Source organism: Alternaria viburni, assembly GCF_023758015.1.
Source record: "Alternaria viburni strain BMP 2772 chromosome Unknown scaffold_23, whole genome shotgun sequence".
NCBI classification, from domain to species: Eukaryota; Fungi; Ascomycota; class Dothideomycetes; order Pleosporales; family Pleosporaceae; genus Alternaria; species Alternaria viburni.
The window spans coordinates 579,906-603,336 of NW_026055792.1; the positions used below are offsets into that span (position 1 = coordinate 579,906).

Below are 23,431 nucleotides of genomic sequence, written 5' to 3' on the forward strand. Positions count from 1 at the left end.
CTTCCTCGGCCAAGGTTTCGCGCGCATTCGGTCGTATACATTCGTCCGCGGTCCAATAGAAAGTAGGGAATTTTCCCCGACCTCAGCATCGCCCACTTCTTTTCTCGACCGTGAGGTGCGACATCAACTCGAAATTTTCTTAACGCTGAATGACAACCTTTCACACAATGATATAAAGGACGCGTTACAGGATCTTGCAAACCGATGGGCTGTAATTGGGAAATGCTTGAGTTTGCGATGTTGAACTGCGCAGCTGATATTCTGGTATAAAAAGTCAATGGCACCGACCCATCATACTCACGCTGAACTGTGAACTGATGCTGGGTATGTAAGACAGTGAAGACCATCAATATGTCTAACCCGCTTGAAGGCCAGCGACTGTGGCAACAGATCAAAGCTTGGAGCCGGCAACATTCGAGCACAGTCCGACGAAGACCATCATCATAGTGCGGGGCTATCAAATGACGAGAGTGGAGTCCAACACGATATTCCATGGCCAAGAATGAAACGGAAAGAAGTGAAAGCACGTATACTTATCCCGGTGTGATGTGTGTGAGTGAATGACATAGACGTACTCCCCTCTGGTAGGGGGCGCGCACCCGGTTCTCTTCGATGGTTCAGCATACATGACAGCGACAAGCACCGACTTACCTTCTGACAACGATCAAGGGCTGGGATAGATGAGATGACTTCACAGAAACCTAAAGGTGATCAGCGTGTAAAGTGGTTGCAGATTATCTTTTTGTTACCATAAGAGGTCCTAAACTGAAGTGGCCTGGTAATGGCGACTCATGCTCTCTCTGATCTTAGCGTACTGTAACGCCGCATACTCCGATCCAACCCTACTGTGATGTACATGATAAGCTAGACAAGCCCAGACCCTGACAGGGTTGGCCTACCATTGTTCCAACTATAACCAATTCCCAGTTCGCTGAAAGCAAGAAAGTGCAACAAGTCCCTGGGGTAGTGGCCCCAGGAAAGAAAGCAAAAGAAGGTACTGGGGATCTTACGTTTAGATGAAAATATCCAGCTCATGTCTCCTGACCTCGTCCTCCTCGAAAGTTGGGAAAGCTGGGACCATGGCGTCGGCGTTCTGAACGTAGGCATCGTTGTAGATGCGCCAGTAAGGGTTTCGCACTTTGCGTGCTGGATGGAAGAGACCGGCCCAGACGTAGTTCATGACAAGCGGGGTACCGATGGCGTTGCGGACACCTTCGATAGCCTCGATGATGCGGTCGATGACGTGAGGACTGGTTTCGAACAAGTTTGGCCAAAGAAGGTTGAGCAAGTGAATCATTGCGTCTTCGCAGTCGAGACCGACACAGCCAAGAGCCACGTGCTTGACGACCGAAGCGGCAGTCTGGCGATGCACTTGATCTCGGTCGATGAGGGCATCCTCTAGAAGTGGTGTGATGGCATAGACATAGTCCTTTGCCATCTCGCCGATGTACTCGAACATGAAGGACAATGATTTGAGGACACCATTCTGTACGTTGAGCTCCGGTACGCGGTACTCGTTCATAAGAGCCGGTAGGACAGTGAAGGGCGCACAAGTTTCGGCGACGATACCAATGGCGACGGCAGTACAGACACGGGACTGGCGCTCCTGAACTCGAAGGTTACCAAGCAAAGTGGCCAACACATCCTGGGGGCCGATAGCTTTGGCAATATAACCGAAGGTGTTGTTGGCAGCACGACGAATACCCTTCTTATGAGCCTTGAGCATGTCCAAGAGTTCGAAGCAGATACGCATCCACTCACGAGGGTTGACATAGTTTGCACCTCGATCAGCAATCCGTCCTACCAGATCGATGGTGTTCTCCTGTACCTTCTCGTGTCGGTTACGAAGGATGGGTGTAAGGCGGGGCAACAGATCCTTGATAGGCGGCTGCATGGCGTGGAGACCAACAACTGTGACGATAGCACGAAGAGCACCGAGAATGGAACCAAGAACCTCAGGGTACTCCTCACCAAGGTATTCATACAACGCCTGCGCAAGCTTGATGAGCTGCGGGTCCTCGTCGCACTTCTGCATCACGAAGGTGATTCGCGAGATGAGATCTGCTGCTTGCTGACGGACTGTTGCGGATTTGTTGTTGAGCCTAGCAAGAACTGTTGCGACGATCTGCGGTAGATAGGTCTTGGTACGCTCACCCAGTGCGTTGACGACTGTAGCAAAACCGTCGATGACAATGGGGTCCTCGATAGTCTGGTCCTGGAAAGCAACAAGCACGCCGTCGATTAGCTGTTCTTCCAAACGCTGGTCGACGTCGTGCGCTCCTAGTGTGCTGATAACCTTGTCGACAGTCTCGACAGTCATCTTGCGGTATGCTTCGTTCTCGTCCTTCATGTTGTTAACAATCCTGCCGACGATCTCAGCAACACCGGCTTTCTGCGCCAGATCCACGGTCGTGTCCACCACTTGTCGGTAGTTGCGCTTGTCAAGAGCCATGCGGCGTACCCAGAAGTGCTTGAAGAACTCAGGGAGAACATTGTCCTTGAGGTAGACTGGGGTTACTCCTGCGGTGTTCGAGCACTGAGAAACGACCTTGAGCACGACCTTCTTCATCTCTTCATCGGGTGATTGGAACTCGCGAATGACGATCTCCATGATCTGACTGGTATAGTAGTTGGAGTACTCCTCGTCCATGAGCGGGATGACATAACCAACCGCCTTCAGGAAGGATGCAAGAGCCTTACCACGTTGGCGACGGGCTCCGGTCCAGAGAGGGTTCAGAATATCGTCGAATGACTCGATACCGTACGGGCTCGCGGCTTCAGCTAAAGCTGCAAGTGCAAGAGCTGTGACCATGCGGACCTTTGGCTGTTCGTCATTCAGGTTGTCGCCGATACACTCGACAAGTCCCTTGAGGTGAGGAAGAATAGCACAACCCATAAGGATAGGGATCTGCTGAACAATCTTCACACCAGTATGACGTGCGTGCCACGACTTCTTGGATCGACACACAGCGCGGAGGAAGGGAAGGAGGGCGGGGATACCGAGGGCAGATGCGACGACGGCGAAGGCTCGAGCGGTGGTGTTTCGGACGTATTCGTCTTGGTGGTCTAAATCGGGACGCATCGTACTGATCATGTGTGCGAGACCAGCGGCCTTTGCAAGGTTAGAAATAATCTCTCGACCTTCGACACGGGCGTAGTAGTCTTGGTCGATAAGGAGAGGCTCAATGACGACGAGGATCTTGTGGACGTAGGGCCGAACAAGGTCGTCGAGCTTGTAGAGGACACGATCGATGACTTTGACGAGCAAGTGGCGCTCTTGATCCTCCAACGTGCGTTCCATGAGCAGAGGCAAGATCTGGTTGAAAAGGGCTCCAGCACCGAACTGCCGAGCGTTGTCGGTAAGTTGTCGAAGCGCGGTTTTTCGCATGGGTGGTGTTCCGTTCTTGACCTTGAGCAAGAGTCGCATGATTTTACGCTCCTTGAGTTCCTCGACGGTCATGTCGTTCTCGTCTGCGCCGTCTGTGAGCTTTCCAAAGTATTTCATGTCCTCGTTCTTGAAGAACTGAAGATCACCGACACCTGGGATCTCTGTGGGCAGCTGCTTGCCCATGGCAGCCAAGCTGTTGTCTGCTTCCGGAAGCAAGAAACCTTGGTATCCCGTGGGAAGTGCTGGCATGCCAACTGGTCGCCGCACTGGCTCGTACCCAGGAGGAGCCTCGAGGACCTTGTAGCCTTCAGCCTCACCAGGCAGCATCATGTCGAGCTGCTCGTCGGATAAGGGAGCGTTGCGGTTGGAGATATCGGTGCCAAATGCGAACGTCTGCGCGACTGGACGGGCGCCGTTGGTGGCGGGAGCAGGTGTTGCGGCGCTGGCTGGGGCTACAGCTGTGGTATCCCAACGCGATCGAGCCGGTTGAGCAGCCTCAGCTGACTTGTCTTCTGCCTTTTCTTCCTCGGGTGCCGGTGACCATCGCGATCGCTTCTTGGGCTCGCCATCTGCCGTGGCCTCGTCGGCCTCTTCTTTGATCGCAGGTGTTTCGCCGTCGCCGCTCTCATCCCAGCGTCTCCTCTTGCGAGTCTTCTTCATGGGTGGGGTCTTGTCGCCATCGACAGGGGCGGATCCGTCGTCCTGGAGCGTAGGCTTGTGGTCGAGGACTTCGTTGCCTCCGTCCCTCTCCCTCTCCTCGATGAGCCTCTTCACACGCGCCTCTTCGCGCTCAAACTCGCGCTGCTTCATCACGTCCTTGTATGACTGACCGCCGTCTTCGCCATCCTTTGCGAAGGGGTCCGCTCGCGACGGAGAAAGGGCGCGGTCGAATCGTCGTCGTTGGTAGTCGGTCTCGCGTGATGCGATCTGAGCCTGCTTCTCGCGACTGTCGAGGATATCCGCCTCTCCGGCATCACCATGCGCAAACTCGTTCATCATCTCCTTGGATGCCGTGTATTGGCCCACAAGGCTCCGGCCGTTCAGCTGCACGTCGTCCATGTCGGCGTCGTCGTCGGCAACGGCGATGGAACTGACGTAGTCGCCATTGTTTCCGCCGTAGAGCTCCTTGTCGAGGGGCTCGTTGAGCGATTGCTTGTTGTTGGACGTGTCCCCGTTGGCGGCGCCGTTGGCCCTCGAGTTTCCTGCGCGCGGTCCGGCCATGTTTGCAGCAGGTGGTGACGGGTGGATTGGGGTTGGGGTGATTGGGGCGACGACAGCCTGTGAGCTTCTCCAAAGTTTCGCGATCCAGGGCTTGGCAGAGCGGCCGCATTGGCACTAGCGCGAGCGGCTTAGTCACCCATCCCCTTCCTCTCGAAACCCATGGCTTGGAGTCTCAACACAGGCGTGCAAAAGGTCGCCAGGCCGCATCACGTCGCTGCAAGGCCCACAGACAGTGACTTCATCGATACCCGCCACACCCAAGCCGAGCGGCGCAGCCTCTCTTCTCACTGTGCCCACGCCTGGTACCCTAGTCCGCCTCGCAATATATCGAAATGCGGCACAGCCATCTACCAACGGGCGAACGCAGGTCATATAGCATTGTCCGTCCACTCACGCCAGCTTTGTGTGCATTGTCCCTGGGTTCAACTCAGAGTTAAAGTTCTAGTTTACTCATCGGCGACAGATGCCAGAGCCTGCAAGAATGCGGGCCCGACACGTTGCTTCTTCTGATCGTCCCGAACATCTTACATGTGTGCTGCATGATCTTCGAAGGCGCGAGATAGGCCTGGACTGATCCGTCTTGAGTTCTGTCGCCTTGGTGGCGCCTAGCCTGCATGCGCGTCTCCCTACAATGGGTGGCACACCAAGTGGCTACTCATCAGCAAAATAGATCCCAAGAAGCCGAGGAGCTCCAGGTCTCCCATGTCTCGAGCACGAGAGGCGACGGACCCACCTCAGAAACTAAATTGAAGCACAGGCACGACAGCGGGCACTGTTCGTCAGTCGATTATGTGGCTCGCTGATCTTTTTCGTTACCTGAGATTGCGCCAGCCATCACGCGATGCTCACACCGCCAGCGCGAACCACGCGTCGTCACCATGATACTTCGCAGCCTCCTGTAGACGTAGTTATAGCCATTGCAGGAGATTTTGTCAATGGCCACAAGTGTCGGCATCGCGTGGGCTATCCGTAGCCATGCCCACCAAGCCCTACTACTGGTTCTAAAAATACGTCTCACGCAGCGGGGACCACTCAAAACCGCCGAACTACTCTGACTGCAGGCCTCGCAATACGGGCCCTAGCAACGAATAATCGAAGGCGCAGTGTTGCGCGAGCCAAGCTAACGGTGATTTACGCAGCTCCGGGCTTTCTGCGCAAGGGCTTGAAACGGATTGTCGGTTCTGTGCTGCTGCCAGCCACACAGTAAAGTCGTACCGTGCCGGGGTCCGTGGTAGTGGTAGGGTCGCGGCATGTTGCTGATATGGAGGGACGCTGTCCCACACTCTTACGAGGGGTTGATCCTGCCTCTTGTTTTATTGTGTTGCTCGTGCCCACTGTTTCGTTCTCCCCAACCACGTTCGCTGTCGTTGGTATTTCTCTAGGCCTCCCTCGTTTCGGCTGAACGGCTTCACAACTATGGCGGCTGTGGCGCAGAGTCATGTTCAAGATGACGTACATCCACTTCTGAGGCATCCACGGCCGATTAAGAGGGATTCTGCAAAGGCGCAACGCATGCTTGGCTTGATCGCAGATTCTGAGGAAGCTCTAAGAAATTTGCAACGCGAAAAATCGGTAACAACACGATGGTTGGAACGACCGATGTACGAGCATTTGGAGATTTCCGATGTCGAAGAAGAAAAAGAATTGTCTCGAAAGGTGACACAAGAGCAGAAAATGGAGGCCATCGTCGAAAAGGTAGTGATTGAAGACAAACCCATCGAAGAGAAGCCAAAGCCGGACAGCGACTCTGACCTGCTGGACAAATGGACGAACCCGAACCGCCCGGCTTCCTCTTTCAATCCTGAAGAGACGTTGAGCAAGCTCCCGGAGACAGAACCAAGCACGAAAGTCAATACATCCCCGATTAAGCGACGACCGCTACCGCTCACACGACCGACATCATACAACGCGCAACATCTGCTATCGTCAGAATGGATTGCTTCGCCAGCCACCATGAGCCCTAATACACCAGGTCAGGGGCCTGCATCATCGTATCTTGACAGTTCAGACAAGCCTAGGAGCAGCATTTCTTCCCGAGGCAGTTGTGAATGTGAGAGGCCACAAGCAAACTCTACGCAGTGGACATATCCGCCGATGAACGATGCAAACGGTCCACAAACGCAACGACCCATCTCATATCACCCCCAAAGCTCCACCGCACTCGACAGCCCGCCAATGCAGCCGCGACCACGACCTACATCCTTCGCGACCTACCACCAACGGAATCGCTCCGGAACTAAGATTGCCTCCTCGCGAGGACTACGGAACAACAGCTACCCACAGAACAAGTCGCGGCCCGTGTCGGGGTGTGCACCTAAAGCTATCGCAGGGGAGAATATTGAGAATGACATGGTTTATCAGCAGTACGGGGACGATGAAGTCGGTCCACCCACGCCTGTAACATCCTCGAAACTTGCGTTTTCACCCCCACCAGTCTTCTCTGCTACGCCAGCAACACCAATACACTCCACGTTAGATGCTTTCGCGACATCGGAAGAGAAGAGCAAACCAGAGAAGAAGATCAAGCACAGATGGTCAACCATACCGCAAGCATTGAAGAACTTTGGCGCTAGGAGAAGAGACTCTTCAGCTCAACATGAGCAGCAAAAGTTTGCAACCGTTGTCGAAGATCTGCGGAGAATGAACTTAACCCAGGAAAACCTCCAGGTCTACGAAGCCGAAGCCAACCAGGACCCAGCAGCATCCAAACGTCTCTCAGCGGTCGACCTCATCCCGACACCGACCTACTCGCCTTTTGACATGAGCGTCAAATCTGCCCAACTCGAAGCACCCCTTCCAGCACCCTTCGCGCCCTGGACCGACGCACCACCAAGCCCCGCCGCCTCCGCAGAGCGACGCCGCAGCAGCGGAAACTCGCTATCGCCAACTACACTAGCCTCACACCTATCCAACGAAAACTTACGGCAAGTACGTCCCGTATCGATGCAATCCCAAGGACGACCTGTTTCGATGCAATCCCAAGGACGGCCTGTTTCGTGGCAATCTCAAGCACGCCCCGTGTCGATGCAATCCCAACGTAGCAGCATAGTCGCCCTACCTTCTCCGAACATTACCTGCACCGCTCCCCAACCACACCAGCGCCCCGCCTTCGACGCCTCCCTTAGCCCCCGGGCAATGACTCCTAATTCCCGACGCAACACACCAGCTATTGAACGCACGTGCATTCTCTGCAAGACGTCAAGGCCAGTATTCGAGTTCAGCGAGCGCAGGATCACAGCCAATTGCTGGCACGAGCCTGCGACTTGCGTTGGGTGCTTGCAGGCATGGGTCAGGCAGTGTGCGGGTACGCATGGATTGGATGGATGTACATGTCCTGAGTGTGGAGAGCTCATGTCGAGGGAAGATGTTGGGGCTTGGGGTGAGGTCTCACCGATTTGAAGCGGACAATGGTATACATTATTTGGTAGGAGGACTTTATGAAATGTCTGCTTGTATATATTTAAGCATAGTACCGCTCTTACATTCTTTCTCTTCTTTCTCTTCTTTCTCTTCTTTCTCTTCTTTCTCTTCAGCCAACGCAATGTATCGGCCGTTCATTTCTAGTGGCCAGGCTGCTTTAGTATAATGTATTCAATACAAGTTAAACTCAGTATTCAAATAGCCGGTATCTTCACAGTTTCTCGCGCTAACTCGACAGAACCACAACATTTACTTTCAGCGAAGTATCGTGTGAATGTAGAGATGTCACCGAACCACTAAACACACATATTGCACACATGGTAGATAATGAAATTGGAATAATTGTATAGGAAATTCGTAGCAAGTCGTTACATTTGAAAACTCCACCTTTAGTGAAGAGGGATACAATAGGCTTACCCAAGCCCAATGCGCCATGAATAATAGCTCCGTCACCGACCCAATTTGGTGACGTTTCTCAGTCTTCTCACTGGACGTTAGGCGTGGTCGCAGTCCACAGAGTGTCACGCTCAGCAGCAGGTGGGGTGTTAACACACTCGGTCAAGAAAGCGTGCCAGCCCTCGATGGTGGCCGCGTCAAGGCCAGCTCGAACTTCCGCACTGCACGTGGTAACGTACCAAGCCGCCGAACCGAAGCTCTTCTCGTCGTCAGAGTTGACCAGGTCGAGAACGGCATCAACTCCAGTGGCCTTTGCTGTCGCGACAGCGTCTGCACCTGCAATAGCGGTTGCGTACTTCTCGATAATGGGGGGCATAGCCATCACTAAATACATAAGTCAGTTTCTGTGACATGGGCAGTTCATCATAACAGCGTTACTTACTTCTTGTGCCCTGACCAGGTTTACCTGGCGCGGGAAAGTGGTTCCTCTTGTACTTGAAGTTTCCGCTCTCAAAGAGCTCATACGCAACGATCGCCGCCCTCTCGCCCTTGGATGTGATCTTGTAGGTCTCGAAGGCCTTGTTGATAGCAGTAGCGGCTGCAGTTGCATCTGCACACTCGTCGGGGAATGGTGCACCGTCGCAGGACGCGGTGGTGGGGGCGATGGCGATCAAGTTGTCTGCAGTCAGGCTCGCCTCGGTGGTTGGGGCATCTGCTGGGGGAGCTGCCGGGGCATCTTCAAGGTCGCAATCGGGGCCCCGGGCGGGGACAGGTGCTGCGAAAGCGCAGAGTGCAAAGGCACTTGCGACGAGGATGTTCTTCTTGAAACCCATGTTGTTGATCGGCTGATTGGTGGAGTATATAGGTATATAGTTGTAAGGTTGATGTTCTTTGATGATGTTGGTGTATATATAATGAGTGATGTTTGAGGCCAAGTCTGGTGCGAGGTGATGGTCTTAAGTAAGAAGGAGCTCTTGAATAGTCCGAATGCAGAACTTGTATTGTAAAGTAAGTGGCCAGAACAGTGTTCTTGAATGAGTGACGTTGAATGGAATTTGCTTCAGGCCTGCAGAAGCTAGTGATCTAAACAAGGGATTGAGAGACCGTGAGGAGGCAGTGTATAGAAGCGATAAAGGAAGGTGACGGCCAAGATATATGACCTTAGGCGCGCATCGTGGCGCGCCTAAGGATCCCCCTTGAGGTGCGCCGTCAGCACAATAGTCAGGAACCCGTCTTACCGTATTCCCCAGATCAACGAGCAGTGACGGCCAATCATTGCCTGTGCGAGGTGACGAACTATGCACGTGAATACGCGTTGTGCGACTGTGATTGGTTCTGCGCCACCCAGCTGCCGGGGATGTTTGAAACATGAAACGAGCGAGGTCAAGCTTTCGCCAATGCCGCTGGACAGGAGTTAGACAGGAGTTTAAACAGCTTCTAGTGCCACCGCAACAAAATTATAGGGTAGTTCTGGGACGATAGGCATCCAGCGAAGAGCTGAATGGGGCATTCTGGTTGGTAGCGGGCGGAAGAAAGGTTGTTGCGGCTTACGAGCTTGGCCACGGGTGCCTCAGCCCTGACCCGCCGCAAATGTGATAGCCGTAAGTAAGGCGGAACGTTGCGCCACTTGGTGTGTACAGTAGCTGATCTTTCCCAAATCTTTCAGTCGCGTTTACCCAAGGCATACGGCAATTCTTCTACCTTGTGCCGTTACGGAGTTTGCCTTAACCCCGCATGACGTGACCTCATCATAGTTGCCGTCCACGGTGGGGTAACTGCTTCTCTATGCCTAGGTGTCCTGCCTGCCCCTCATTTAAGCTCATACACAACCAAATTTCCTCTTCAGCAAACAACTCGTAATAAACATCCAAAATGCCTGCAGTCGAGACAAAGTTTGACCCCAAGGAGTAAGTCACGTCAATTGCTAGTACGAAATAGTCTGCCTCGATGCGTGGTTGTGTTCAATTCGCAATTTGACATGTGTACTCTTACATCTGTTACATCTGAACATTTGCTAATGTCAAGATAGCATGCAGTTCCGTCGCCTTGGACCCGCTGGGTTGAAGGTCTCGGTCCTGTCCTTGGGAGGTTGGTTGACATACGGAGGAACGCAGAAGGGTTCCATCGTGAAGGACTGCATGCAAGAGGCTTGGAACCATGGCATCAACTTCTTCGACACTGCCGAGGTATACGCAGCCGGTGAGTGCGAACTTGAGATGGGCAAGGCTTTCAAGGAGCTGCAGTGGCCGCGTGACGAGTACGTCTTGTCGACAAAGGTAAGATCAGTCTCATCATGCCATGAGTGGGGACTGACAGTAATGGAAAGGTCTTCTTCGGAACTCAGAGGAAGGAGCCAAACACCAGGTAATATGGCCGTCTTGCATACTCTTACTCAACTAATGAACGCGTAGGGGTCTATCCAAGAAGCACATTGTCGAGGGCTTGAAGAGCTCCTTGAAGCGTCTTGACCACGATTACGTCGACGTTGTTTTTGCTCATCGCTACGACCCTGAGTATGTATTAGCTTTCTGCTTTCCGAGTGCCTACTAACGTATGTTTAGCGTTGGCATGAAGGAGATCGTTGAAGCTTTCACCCAGACAATCCAGATGAACTTGGCATACTACTGGGGTACATCCGAATGGTCTGCGGATCAGATCCAGGAGGCATGCGATATCGCCGAGAAGTACAACCTAATCGCCCCTATCGTGGAGCAGCCTCAGTACAACGCTTTCCACCGTGAGCGCTTCGAGAAGGAATACGCTCCATTGTACAAGAAGTACCAATACGGAACGACCATCTGGTCACCTCTGGTAAGAACTCAGAACGAACCTACTACATCCGAGATCTATGCTAACGCGTGTACCAACACTTAGGCTTCGGGCATGTTGACTGGCAAATACAACGATGGCATTCCGTCCGACTCCCGATTCGCGACTAACCCCGAATTCTTCAAGAACTCAATCGAGGCGCTGAAGAGCGACGAGGGACAGGCTAAGATCAAGAAGGTCAAGGAACTGACTAAGATTGCTGAGAAACTTGGAGGCACCACGACTCAACTCGCGCTTGCCTGGGCAGCTAAGAACCCGAATGTGTCTACTGTTATTCTTGGCGCAACGAAGCCCGAACAGGTCAAGGACAACTGTGGCGCTCTCAAGCTGCTCGAGAAGTTGACACCGGAGCTCATGGAGGAGATTGAGAAGATCCTCGACAACAAGCCAAAGCTATAGGCACTCCGATACGGCTGCGGGATCTGCTCAAAGGCCACAGTGATTACTCAACCGATCTGGAGCATCTAGAGCAGGCTATATAGTACAATGGAGGATATGTGACCAGTCTTGCTTCCTAATCGCATTCCGATGGTACGATCAAGTAGGCGCTATGTCGTAAGGGTCGACGTCAGGAAATATAGCGATTGGCTGCCCCGCAAATCGTATATACCGCACAACGTGACCGTACGGAGTAGGCAACTGCATGTCTAAGTGGATAGCTGTTATACGAAGTACGTTGAAGTGTGGTAGAGCAGAATGCACCCGCCACAGGACCTCGGGAAGGCGTGCCCGAGACTTATCGGGCGGTCGAAGTGGCTGGGCCAGGTTTTGATACCCAGCCCTGACCATGCATCGCCCATGACACAATGCCATGGGGTATTTTGCGCGCCGACCCTTTGTTTTTGCGCTGTAAAGCTGGGATGTTGGGTGTCGCACGGCGCCACTGCACTGCACGCCAGCTGCAAGCTCTAGACCGGAGTCGCTGCAGAGCCGCAGAATGAAGCCGCTAAACACCAGCGGATCACAAGCTGCTTCCGCGCTCTGGCTGTGATTGCTCCAAAGGCTGTTTGGCTCGATCTTGTGCACTGACCGCCTCATCTTGCAACCTCCAGACCCGGATGGCAGGCAGATTCCAAATCGCTAGCTGGGGCTGTGTTCTCGCCGACGATCTCGAGTGTGTAGCGCATTATTTCGTGCATGGCTGGCTACTAAATCGCGTTGAACATCGCACTGCAAGTGTAGGAGTCGAGCTACCCTGGCACGTCCTTCCAGACCAGCCTGCCCTTTCCTGTGCTACATTCGACTCTGCGACGCCAAGGGCACCATCGCTTGTCTCAATTGACCGGCAGCTCGTCGCCCATTGCAACCGTCTCTCCATCATCGCCGTCTCGCCCAACTCGGAAGGACGGAACAGGAGGACCTCGGCCGCATTCCGAGAGAACTAGAGTACCCTTCAAGTCTCGCTGCTCAAATACCCAAACACCCCACGGCAGAACCGCGGGCACCGGCTCTGTCTAATCGTCATCTCTGCGCGCCGGCGAGCCTGACTTTTGTACGTTTCGGATGTGCGCAGGGGTTCATTGTCGCCCTGTGGACTGACTTGCCTTTAGCGCATCGCTCACTGCAACTCGACGGCTTCTCCGCCATTTCGGCGCCGAGGGAGAGAACCGTTTAACCCATAAGTGCGCGTCGCTGCCAATGCCGCTCCTATAGCATGGCAACTACTATCAAAACCGACCCCTCCTCCGAGGGTGCCAGTCATCGCGACAACAGCAGTGGTATGTGGAATTCCTCTTGGCAGTCTCCAGCGCTTTAATCGCTCCACGTTTTGAAGTTGTATCTGTTTTGGCTCCGCCTCGCGATTCCTACAGTTTGTTCTTGGCACGTAGACATGGCAGCCGCCATTGGGTCGCTGCCGCTGAAGCTTCTCGCGTCTTTACTCCACTCCCAGAAACGTGCTGCAGAGACATGACCAGTCTCGCCATGACAACCTTGAAAGCTCTACTCGGGTTAGCATGAACGTTGCAACATTCCCCGCGGCTCGCATGGTTGCCGGCCGTTGAGTTGAGATCGATGCATTAACGGCCAAAGACCCTGCGAACGCTTGCGTGCCTCACCCGGCGAGGCGCTGGCGACACTACATATACATGGCCGCACAACTCTCCTTTCTCGTCAAAGCTCATCATACACACATACATAATATTCCTTTTTGTTTCTTTCATCCCTTACCTAATATCGAAACATCATGTCGCATGCTCGTTATATGTCCTGGCCTAATGCGCATGCGCTGACCATGGCGCCCACCTACCCTCCATCCGGCGCTGCCATCGAGTACCCCTCACCTGCTGCTTCTCGTCGGGCTTCCGAGTGTTTCTCGGAAGTGAGCATGAGCAGCAGCAGGAGGGGCAGCTTGGCTGGATTTGCGTCGGACATGGAGAGTACCGGGCAGTGGCACTCTGTAGGAAGCGAATCTAAGAGCCCTCTAGCACAATTTGGATTCTTCAAGGGTCTGACCGACAAGAAGACAACAAGAGGTTCGTTCATTGAGACATCGCCTCGATCTGGTGACTGACTCCTGCAAGATGGCCAACCACCCAAGAGAAGAGGACCCAAACCGGATAGCAAACCGGCTTTGACCAGACGGCAAGAGCTGAACCGCCAGGCGCAGAGGTAACATCAGCCAAGCCATGTCTTGTATCACGCACTGACTTGTTGGCAAGAACACACCGAGAGCGAAAGGAGCTATACATCAAGGCCCTCGAGCAGGAGGTGATCCGTCTCAAGGATACCTTTGCGGCTACTACGAGGGAACGGGACGCTTTCGCGGACGAGAACCGCCGACTGAGAGAGCTGCTCATGGCACATGGCATCTCCTTCGACCACTCCAGCCCGGGGAGCAATGGCATGGGCCGCGTCGACAGCTCTGCCTACGGAAGCTCCACTGGCAGCATGTCAGGCTACGGGCCAGGATCAGCGTCGACTGGCTACACATCGCCACCAACACGCGGATCCAGCTCTCATGATGGAATGAACGGTCAAGCCTTGACTCTTCAACAGCAACAAGCCCAGCAGTCTGGTCACCATCAGCAGCATTCGATGGACTATGACCAGATCGGCATTGACTTCGTCTTAACGTACGACCGATCGCCTTATCTTTCTCCTCCACCCCAGCAGTAATGCGCTTACGTCTTTTCTTCTTCATTCTTTTTGGCCTCCGTACGTCATTCGTTATCTTTACGAGATCTGTTCTGACGACTGCGTCTAACAGGCTCGAGCGACCCTGCATGGACCACATGCAGTTTTTAATGGTCCGCGCCAACGAGGCCGACGAGAACATCAGCGGCCATGCGCTCATGGCAACGGCACCTCCCGATGCGCATATCACGAATTGCCCCGAGGAGAAGTATCCACATCAGATGCCGGACGTCAAGATGCCGGATTTGATGAAACTACTCGATCTCAGCAATCGTCTGCCCCTTGATGGGGAAATCACGCCTATCATGGCCTGGGCGAAGATCCTCCAAGACGAATGCTTCAGGGATCTCTCCAAAGAGGACATTGAGCTCGTGAAGAAGGAGCTCCTTGCCAAAGTCCGCTGCTACGGGTACGTTGGTATCACTCTGATTTCAGCTGAGCATGCACTAACCCTACCCAGCTTTGGCGCAGTCCTCGAGGAATTCGAAGTCAGCGACGCCCTGATGACAGTTCTTGCTAGCAAATACTCCAATGGTCCCACGCCAGCATAATGTGTAGTCACGAGAAAAACGGCACTAGTTATGTTTTCGGGAATAATCTGTAATGTCATTCGCTCGATATGAATAATGCAAACATATCTTCAACTTTAAAATCCCAAATGGTGTTTGACATGTGCATGGTGACTCGCGAGTTGGCGCATGCCCGCCGATCTATTGTGAAATAAAGGGTCCAAGCTAGCGCCCCACTAGACCCTCGTCCTGTCAGGGCCGTGTTATGAAACCCGTGGATTTATGAAACTACAATCGCTACACGTCGTCGTCTCGAGGCCTATAAAACCTCCGCAATATACGCCGGCTTGCCTTCCTATTCTTCCTGCCTCTTTCGCCACCGTAACGAGGGCACAGCTCAGTTATCCTCCGTACCCCGCGCGCACCCCGACCGAGCCTCAGTCATGGCCGAACTAAGCGTCTACGACAACGACCCGACGATATACCTCTTCACCTCGCTGACCGCCGGGTCCTCTCACATTGTTACTGCCACGTCTCGAATCGAAACAATCCTACGGGCGAACAAGATCCCTTTCAAGGGAGTCGATACGGCGACAGATGAGCTCGCAAAGAAGCTATTCCAGCGGAGAGCAAGCGGGAAGAAGCTACCGTTGATAGTCAAAGAGGGATATGTTCTGGGTGTAGGTATAGGAGAAAGCGCGTAGCTGGGACAGGAGGCTAATGCGTGTCTTGCAGGGCATCACCGAGATCGAAGAATGGAACGAGTACGACGAGATTCGAGAAGCGCTGGGCGTGACTGCAGCCTTCACGCCCTTTCCTGCGAAGCCCGGCCCACCACCCATGGCTGCGCCAGCTACGACCACCTCCTCCTTCTCATCCACAAGCGCAGCTGCAAAGAAGGAGAACGTCATTATACCCAGTCCAGAGACAAACCTGGCGCTCCGTGAGCTAGGTGCGGAAGCTGCGAAGAAGGCCGCGTCGATGAAGCCTACTCCAAGCAACATCAAGACTACGAACCCATTGCTGGCTGAGAAGACGAACACACCGACCTCGGCGACGTCGAAGAAGAGCCCTACAAAGGAAGACCCTAGCAGCATCCTCTCGCCAAAATCTGTCCCATTACCCGAGACGCCGAAGCTTGCGACGCCTGCTACACCGACTGCGACCGAGACCGCGACCAAAGATACAAAGGCTGCTGCTTCGACCGCCAAAGCGGAGGCCAAGCCCGCTGCCGCGACCGCAACAACGAAAGATGCGAAGAGCACGAAAGACGCGAAAGCCGCTACACCGAGCACGAGCAAAGACACCAAGTCGAAGGACACTAAGGCAAAGGATGCGAAAGCAAAAGACTCCAAGGCGAAAGACACCAAGGCAAAGACTACCACATCCTCAAAAGATGCAAAGTCAAAGTCTACAAGAAAACCCGCAACAGGAGGACTCTTCGGTCTCGGAAAGCCCGTCGCAAAGTCAAAGTCGTCGAAACCCACAAGCAGCAAGGACACAAAGAGCAAAGATACGAAGTCGAAGAGCACAAAAGATACCAAGGCTGCTGCGAAACCTGGCATTCCCAAGCTCTCCGATCTGCAGAAGCCCGTACATGCGCCTCCATCCATGCACGACGATGCGAAGAACCCTGCGCTTAGTGCCGGGCCGATAAGCTCGACAAAGAAGGAGGATGAGGAGAGTGGTGAGGAAGACGAAGACGAAGACAGCGAGGAAGAAGCATCCGAGGAGGAGAGCTCCGAGGAAGAGGATGCCGATGCGGGTAAACCAGCGGCAGCTAAAGCCCCAGCAAAAGCGACTGCAGCTACCGAAGAGAGTAGTGAAGAAGAAGAGGACAGCGACGAGGAAGAAGAGAGTGAGGAGGCAGACAGCGAAGAGGACAAGAAACCTGCACCACTGGCTACAAAAGGGAAACCCGCAACGCAAGCCAAGAAAGAAGCTGAAGCAGAGGAGAGTTCAGAAGAGGAAGATAGCGATGAGGATGATGAAGAGGAGAGCTCAGAGGAAGAAGAAGAAACAGCCAAGACGCAGAAGCAATCTGCCAAGGACGCGAGTAAAGCTGGAGTGAGTGTGAAGGATTAGAGAGAACGGAGAGTATGTGTGGATATTAGGAGCAGGCGCTGTATATAGTTTCAAGTACAAGATAGTAGTACATAATTCAAGTTTGGGCAAATGCCGTAGTATTGCATGTGCAGATAAATCGCATCATTTCAACGCCATCGCTGGATGCTGACTCTGCATATGCAGTACAGAAAAGACGACATCTAACCAACTAAAAAACATCTGTAGACCTTCAAACGGCAAAGGCCGTCTGGAATCTGTGCCAACAACACCTCGCACACTCCACTCCATCCATTATATGCCGGTGGAATAGAATCAGGCAGCAACATCCAAACCCGCCTTCTTCAAGCCGTTCAAAAACTGCTCTTTAACATCCCCCTCACCACTCACAGCCTCAGCCGTCTTCTCCACCTCTGCAGCCGGCGCACTAAGCTGCGCCATCATCATCTTCTCCACAGCCGCAATACCCGCTTCTTCTGCTTTACTCAGACTATCAGCCGCACCGGCCACCTCGTCCTTCTTCTTCGCTTTGCCCTTGCCCTTGGCGCCCTCCTCACTCTCCTCACCCTGGACCATCTTATCCAGCTCCAGTTTACTGACACCAAGCGCGTAGATCTGCTCTTCGACTGTTCCCTTGGTGACTAGTCTGACGACTTCGACCTCTCGCGTCTGACCAACGCGATGCGCGCGGTTCTCTGCTTGGATGTCATCCTGCGGATTGAAACTTGAGTCGAAGATGATGACTTTGTTTGCGCAGGCCAAGTTGATACCTGCGCCACCGCTCTTGGTGCTGATCATGAAGAGTTGGATGGATTCGTCTTGGTAGAAGACGTCCATGAGGGACTGGCGTTCTTGGATTGGTGTGGAGCCGTCCATGCGCATGAAGTTGATGTCGTGGTCGTCAAAGACCCAGCCGAGAATGTCCATGACGGACGTGAATTGCGAGAAGACCAGGGCGCGGTCGCCGTTCTCTTTATACTTTTTCAGCAAAGCGAGGAGCGCGGCGACTTTGCCAGAGTCCATCCATTCCTGGTCTTGGAGCTCGAATTTCTTGAGCGCGCGGTACTTGGAGGCGAGCTGGTGGCATTGGTAGTCTTGGTATAGCTGGAGTTCTTCGTAGATGATGTCTGGGCTACTTTCGGCGAACATGTCTTCTTTGAGACACGCCTTTGACATCTTCCGGATCTTGTCGTCGTTGTACCGGTGGCGGAAGAGTAGGGGGTGGATCGCTGCTTGTCGCAGCTTCATCATAACGTTGGCATGGTCCTTGACAGGTATGCCTGCTGCTCGATCTTCAAGGATCTTGCGCTGCTTGGCCAACTGCTCGTTGTAAAGCGTCTTTTGCGTATCGGTAAGATTGCAGTACTCGACACGGGACGTCTTCTTTGGTAGATGCTTGAGCACCTGAGCCTTCTTTCGTCGGAGGATGAACGGCGTCAGCATCGTACGAGCGCGCTGGATACGCTGTGCAGAAAGCAGTGAGCTATGCGAGTCGCTCTCCATAGTCTTGGCTTTGTGCTTGAACAAAATCTGCAGCATCTCCTGAACCTCCTCCTGCTGGTCGCCATAGAAAACCTGCGGCATGAGGAAACCCAGAATCGACATGAGCTCTTGAAGACTGTTCTGAAGTGGCGTTCCTGTCAAAAGAATTCTGCAAGTCGTAGGAATCTTCATCAAGCTCTTGTACCGGATCGTGTTGGCGTTTTTGAGCATATGCCCTTCGTCAAAGATACAGATCTCAGGCCTGCACTTTCTCAAGAACGAAGAGTCGTCCTTTCTAAAGGTAAGGTCATATGTCGTGATGATAACATCGCACGTTCCCTGGCGGATGTTTTGGAGAATGCTCTCCTGGTGAGAGAACCGCTCCGCCTGTGATCCATAGTAGGGCGTAAAGTTGATCGTGTTGGAGAAGCGCTCAAACTCACGACACCAGTTCTCTAGTGTAGATCCAGGCACAACGATAAGCGCAGGCTTTCCGACGCCTTCTTCTTTGAGGTGTGACAGAAAAGCGATGATCTGACATGTCTTTCCCAGACCCATATCGTCGGCCAGAATACCCGAGGTTTTAGTCTTCCACAAGAGGTTCAGCCAGTTAAGGCCTACGACCTGGTAATCCTTGAGTTCAATGTCGTCGTTCATGATCGCGGGCTGTGTCAAAAGCTTCGTACGAGTGGCCGCTTTTCGTATGCTGTTAGGCTCCGTATCGCTGCCATTCGGGCTCCGAGGGGTATGATAACCTGAGTCGCGAGAAGAGTTCGTGTCGCTAGCATCATCGAGACTTGTGATCTCGACTCCATCCTCTGTGGAAGCACCAAAGATATCAATGCCCCATTTTGCCATGCCCGCAACCATCGGCTTGCCCAGTGCCTCACATTGCTGAACAACCGAGTCGATGGTGTTGTATGCATTCCACATGGCCTCGGTAGATTCCACAAGTCGCTGTCCGGTTGTTATACGTGGCTTGCGAGACTTCTTCTTGCCCTTCTCTACTGGCGTGAGATCCACATGGACCTTACGAATAGCATCAAGCGACTTGAACGGGCGGTGCTTGAAGATCTCCTTGATGTCCTCTTCTTTGTGACTGGATAAGTCGATCAACTCCTCCACTGTACAAGTGTTGAAGAGGTTCAACAATTTACTATCGTCAAAGCTGTTCTCCACTACCGAGCCACCTGCTTCCGAATCGTCGTCGATCATGAGATCCGCAGCAATACCCTCGTCCTCGTCAGAGGAGACAACGATCGCCGCCCCCTTCTTTGTTTTCTGTTGCGGTCGTACGGGTGCGGGTTCGGGGGAGGGCGAGAAGACGGCTTTCTTGCGGTCCTTTCCGCTCTTCAGTCGACGTTTTGGCTTCGGTGGTTCCTTCTCAGGGCTTTCGATCGTCACTGGGCTATTCTGAGTCGCGCCCAACTTCGAGTACTTGTTCTGCAGCGACTGTACAGGCTGCTTAAGACCTCGCTGTGCCGTCTTCTTTACAACTGGATTTGATGCTGTACGGGCTACTCCTGGGCGAGGTGGCGACCGTAGCAGCTCATCCTCAGACTCCTGTTCCGCCAGATACTCGGAAGCGTCGTTGAAGTTGCCCTTTCGCTTTGTCAAAGCATCATGTATTTGCTTGACAGAGCGATTCGGGTATATAGCCTGTAATCGCTTGACTTTGGTATACGTGCTCAAGTCATGAATGTCCTCCATGGTCATCTCCTTGTCTTCGGTCAAGTCTATAGGTATAGCGCGTGAAGGCCCCCCTTGCGGTTGCATAGGTTTCTGCCGCTTAGGTGGTGTACTCGACTCAAATCGTTCCGCTGGTCGTTTACGCGACTGGTCGCTGCCGTACTTATAACTCGAAAGATCCCAGGTCGGTTTCTGCGGTGTCTCTTCGATCCTCGATGTCATGGATGCCATCTCAATCTTGGACAAGGGTATATTGGACCTATACTCCGACTCGTCCTCGTCTGGATCGCGCTCAACAGGCGGGTCGTCCGAGGTGAGGTCGACGACTGGTTTGCGGACTGCTTGTGGGGGGAAGAAGCCTGTGCCAGGCGGTGCCATTGGGTTGCTGTAGCCCCCGTATGGGCGTTGCGACTGCGACGGCGGCGACATGACAGGCGACGAGTCGCGCTGAGGGGCGGGCGACGAACGCGGGACTTGTAATTGCGACGAAGAAGCCGTGGCTTGGACTGGGTGTGCGCGCGGCGTGACTATGAGCGTGGGCTGCGTGGTATCAGACGGCGCCGCAAAGAAAGGCGAGCGCTCCCCGAGGATTTGCGTAGGCTGCGTGACGTAGGTATCGCGCTCGTCGTCGCTGTGCGGAGAGGCGCGCGGTGCCATCGGGGGCGGAGAAGACGACAGTATGGGATCGCGGCGGTACATTGTGCGACTGCACTATGGCAGCGAGTTGAGCAGAGTAAGGATGCCGTCGTGGTAGTGGATGCCGTAGTCGATTTCGCCGCTTCGTTCGCGGGCGGAAGAAGTAGAGCAGCGCAAAGAGAAGACGCAGAGAACAACGGCCAAGCGCACTAACAAAGGCGAAGTGGACAAAGCAACGGGTATGCTAAAACACCCACAGAGCGTAGGCAGGAAGGAGCCTGGGAAGGGTTTGCCTGGCGACGCGGATCACCAAACACAACGCGTTAAAACCACTTTACTACGCGTAAAGATATTGAGCTTGGACCATTCTGAGAGCCTATTACGTTGCTGAATTCGGCTGAGGGCCTGGTCCGTCGCTTCCTCACGAGCCAGAACACCACGACATACAGGCTCCATCTGCAGAATGACTACTAGAAGAACCGTAAACGAGCAGAAGTCGTCTCTAGACTATGATGGAAAGGCTGCTCCCGAGCCGTCCAACACCTCGCCAGCGGTGCCATCGTGAGTCGCCTTTATGCTGGATGTCATGGCTGTAGTGCAATGGCTGACAATGGCAACAGATCGGTGATTTGGAAGTTGATGAGCTTCACATTTGCCATGATCACACTGCCAATTGGCACATACTTCTTCACAGTCAACTTTGTCTTCAAGGGTACGTTGTTCATGAGAGGTTTGGCACTGGAGGTACTGACTTTACCCAGGCAACGCAACATGGGCGGGTGGTTTGGCAGCACTCATGGCGAACGTGGTCTTGATCGCATATGTAATCATGGCATTCAAAGATGACCAGGAGGAGATGCGAGAAGAAGCAGAGAAGTCCAAGAAGAAGTTGTAGGGCTTGCTCGTCGAGATGGCTGGGTATCGATGTATGCTAGATGGAGGATCGCTCGACTGTGTAAAGTCGCCAACACATGTTCTGGCGGACTATGCGTGGTAATGATAGTGACTGAATCATACATCACTTGAAACAATAAGATCAAAGACGAATTACTCATCAACCATTATGATTACCACATTACCAGCCGGCTCAAGGAGCGAACTTCTACTGTAGCAGCACATTTCAAAACTACAAGGAGTGACAATCGCGGTATATACCCTTTCCACATTCCTCAAACGCCACAGTAACGCCAACATGCTGTATACGCAGGCTCGCGCAACAGTGATTCGACCAGAGGACTCCAGAGCCCCATGGTGAAGATAATCATTCATCATCATGGCAAGCTCGCGCCTCTCGTTGTCGAATGGATTCCCAGGAGCGCCGTTCGTTATAGCTAGTCGCCATCTTCTTCCCCATCATCGCTCGTGGCTTAGTCTTTGCTGAACCGTCTCTTAAACCAGCTCTTGCGCTTCTCGCCAGCATCGCTGCTCTTCTTCGAAAGCATAGCTGGTCTTGTGTTCTCGGTAGCAGGCGGTCCACCGCCACCGAGTTTGATCGGTGCTGCCTGGGTGGAGTGCCTCGGGGGCGGTGGTGGCATGGCGTGAGCGGGCGGTTGCGGTGGTCCTTGTGAGTAGTTGCCCGACCCCTGTGCGTACTCCTCCATGATGGGGCCCCTTCCGAATCCATTGAATCCGTACTGTGCACCCATGTCCTGTTGTGGTGGTTGCACGGGCATGCCGCGTTCGATGGAGCTGTTCTCGCTGTTGCTGTGGTCGTTGGAGTAGGGGCCGTCGCTGTGGCTGCCATTCGAGCCGTTGGTGTTGACGGTGTCGCGCGACTGTTGGTAGCCGTTCATGGGGTAGACACCACCATGGGCGCTCTGTCTGTTGTTCCAGCCCGGGTCGGACTGCATGCGGTTGCCGTATCGCATGCGTTGTGGCTGTGCGCCAACAGGCCCGCCGTTGCCGTAGCCATCGACATAGCTGTCGCGCTGCGTCTGTCTTTGGGGAAAGTAGCCGCTGACGGACGAGAAGCGGTTCTGGTCGTTGTATCCGCCGCCGCCGCCGCCATAGTAGCTGCTCCGTCGGCTCGCGTAGCTCATGACGTCGGTCTGGTCGGCGCGCATTGACTGCGCGCGGCGTCGGTATTCGCCATCAATGGCAGCCTCGAAGGAGCGGATCGTGTCCAGTGGTCGCTCCCATCGCGAGCGCGTGGGGTTGGAGAGATCGGGATCGGCTGGTACTGGTTAGATAACGAATGTACGCAGCGCTGACGACACGACTTACCAATGGGATTACCGGCTGAGTCGGTATGGTTGAAGGAGCGGAGAGAGGCGAGAGTGGGCTTGGTGAGGGCTTCGGCGACTGGGGCAGGTTAGCCACGATAAGATAGACAGGGTGCACACGGCGGCATACTGGGCTGCTGTTCGTTCATGGCGGCGTTGGGGTTCGCCTTTGAGTTTGGGTCGTAGTGGTCAGAGTATTTGCGCTGGTGCTTGGTCGGGCTTTTGGGCGACGCGGGAGTCTCGCGGCTCTTGTTGCTCTTGTTGCTGTGGAAGCTGAGACCGCGCGGGCGCGATGGCTGCTGTGCCGCTTGCTCCATTCTTGCAACGATGGGCGATACCCAGTTTTTTCTGCGGAGCGTCTAACGAGTCGTGCGAGCCGGGTAACTCGGTGGAGCTGGTGCTGTAATGTGGCGCGTGGTGAGCAAGTGGAGCGTGCGGCG

The 23,431-nt window shown here is 53.9% G+C and overlaps 9 protein-coding genes across 9 annotated transcripts; 5 read left to right on the forward strand and 4 right to left on the reverse strand.

Moving 5' to 3' along the window:
• Nucleotides 1-1,012: 1,012 nt before the first annotated feature.
• On the reverse strand, nucleotides 1,013-4,609 carry PRP10 (U2 snRNP component prp10; the record flags this gene model as incomplete). Its single annotated transcript, XM_049358058.1, has 1 exon — nucleotides 1,013-4,609. One exon carries the CDS (start codon nucleotides 4,607-4,609, stop codon nucleotides 1,013-1,015), a length of 3,597 nt encoding a protein of 1,198 aa, XP_049207657.1.
• Nucleotides 4,610-6,025: 1,416 nt separating this feature from the next.
• On the forward strand, nucleotides 6,026-7,658 carry J4E79_009208 (uncharacterized protein; the record flags this gene model as incomplete). Its single annotated transcript, XM_049358059.1, has 2 exons — nucleotides 6,026-7,537; nucleotides 7,566-7,658. 2 exons carry the CDS (start codon nucleotides 6,026-6,028, stop codon nucleotides 7,656-7,658), a joined length of 1,605 nt encoding a protein of 534 aa, XP_049207658.1.
• Nucleotides 7,659-8,513: 855 nt separating this feature from the next.
• J4E79_009209 (uncharacterized protein) lies at nucleotides 8,514-9,258 on the reverse strand (the record flags this gene model as incomplete). Its single annotated transcript, XM_049358060.1, is given in 3 exon segments — nucleotides 8,514-8,646; nucleotides 8,665-8,809; nucleotides 8,868-9,258. 3 exon segments carry the CDS (start codon nucleotides 9,256-9,258, stop codon nucleotides 8,514-8,516), a joined length of 669 nt encoding a protein of 222 aa, XP_049207659.1.
• A 1,039-nt stretch (nucleotides 9,259-10,297) lies between these two features.
• On the forward strand, nucleotides 10,298-11,653 carry J4E79_009210 (uncharacterized protein; the record flags this gene model as incomplete). The annotated part of the gene is made up of 5 exons (XM_049358061.1): nucleotides 10,298-10,332; nucleotides 10,455-10,682; nucleotides 10,837-10,938; nucleotides 10,987-11,236; nucleotides 11,300-11,653. The coding sequence occupies 5 exons, from the start codon at nucleotides 10,298-10,300 to the stop codon at nucleotides 11,651-11,653; spliced, it is 969 nt and encodes a 322-aa protein (XP_049207660.1).
• A 1,834-nt stretch (nucleotides 11,654-13,487) lies between these two features.
• On the forward strand, nucleotides 13,488-14,940 carry J4E79_009211 (uncharacterized protein; the record flags this gene model as incomplete). Its single annotated transcript, XM_049358062.1, has 4 exons — nucleotides 13,488-13,728; nucleotides 13,926-14,328; nucleotides 14,463-14,798; nucleotides 14,850-14,940. 4 exons carry the CDS (start codon nucleotides 13,488-13,490, stop codon nucleotides 14,938-14,940), a joined length of 1,071 nt encoding a protein of 356 aa, XP_049207661.1.
• Nucleotides 14,941-15,341: 401 nt separating this feature from the next.
• J4E79_009212 (uncharacterized protein) lies at nucleotides 15,342-16,983 on the forward strand (the record flags this gene model as incomplete). The annotated part of the gene is made up of 2 exons (XM_049358063.1): nucleotides 15,342-15,578; nucleotides 15,634-16,983. 2 exons carry the CDS (start codon nucleotides 15,342-15,344, stop codon nucleotides 16,981-16,983), a joined length of 1,587 nt encoding a protein of 528 aa, XP_049207662.1.
• Nucleotides 16,984-17,277: 294 nt separating this feature from the next.
• Nucleotides 17,278-20,790, reverse strand: J4E79_009213 (uncharacterized protein; the record flags this gene model as incomplete). Its single annotated transcript, XM_049358064.1, has 1 exon — nucleotides 17,278-20,790. One exon carries the CDS (start codon nucleotides 20,788-20,790, stop codon nucleotides 17,278-17,280), a length of 3,513 nt encoding a protein of 1,170 aa, XP_049207663.1.
• Nucleotides 20,791-21,426: 636 nt separating this feature from the next.
• On the forward strand, nucleotides 21,427-21,664 carry VMA21 (vacuolar ATPase assembly integral membrane protein vma21; the record flags this gene model as incomplete). The annotated part of the gene is made up of 2 exons (XM_049358065.1): nucleotides 21,427-21,481; nucleotides 21,531-21,664. 2 exons carry the CDS (start codon nucleotides 21,427-21,429, stop codon nucleotides 21,662-21,664), a joined length of 189 nt encoding a protein of 62 aa, XP_049207664.1.
• Nucleotides 21,665-22,136: 472 nt separating this feature from the next.
• Nucleotides 22,137-23,308, reverse strand: J4E79_009215 (uncharacterized protein; the record flags this gene model as incomplete). Its single annotated transcript, XM_049358066.1, has 3 exons — nucleotides 22,137-22,942; nucleotides 22,993-23,070; nucleotides 23,122-23,308. 3 exons carry the CDS (start codon nucleotides 23,306-23,308, stop codon nucleotides 22,137-22,139), a joined length of 1,071 nt encoding a protein of 356 aa, XP_049207665.1.
• Nucleotides 23,309-23,431: the final 123 nt, after the last annotated feature.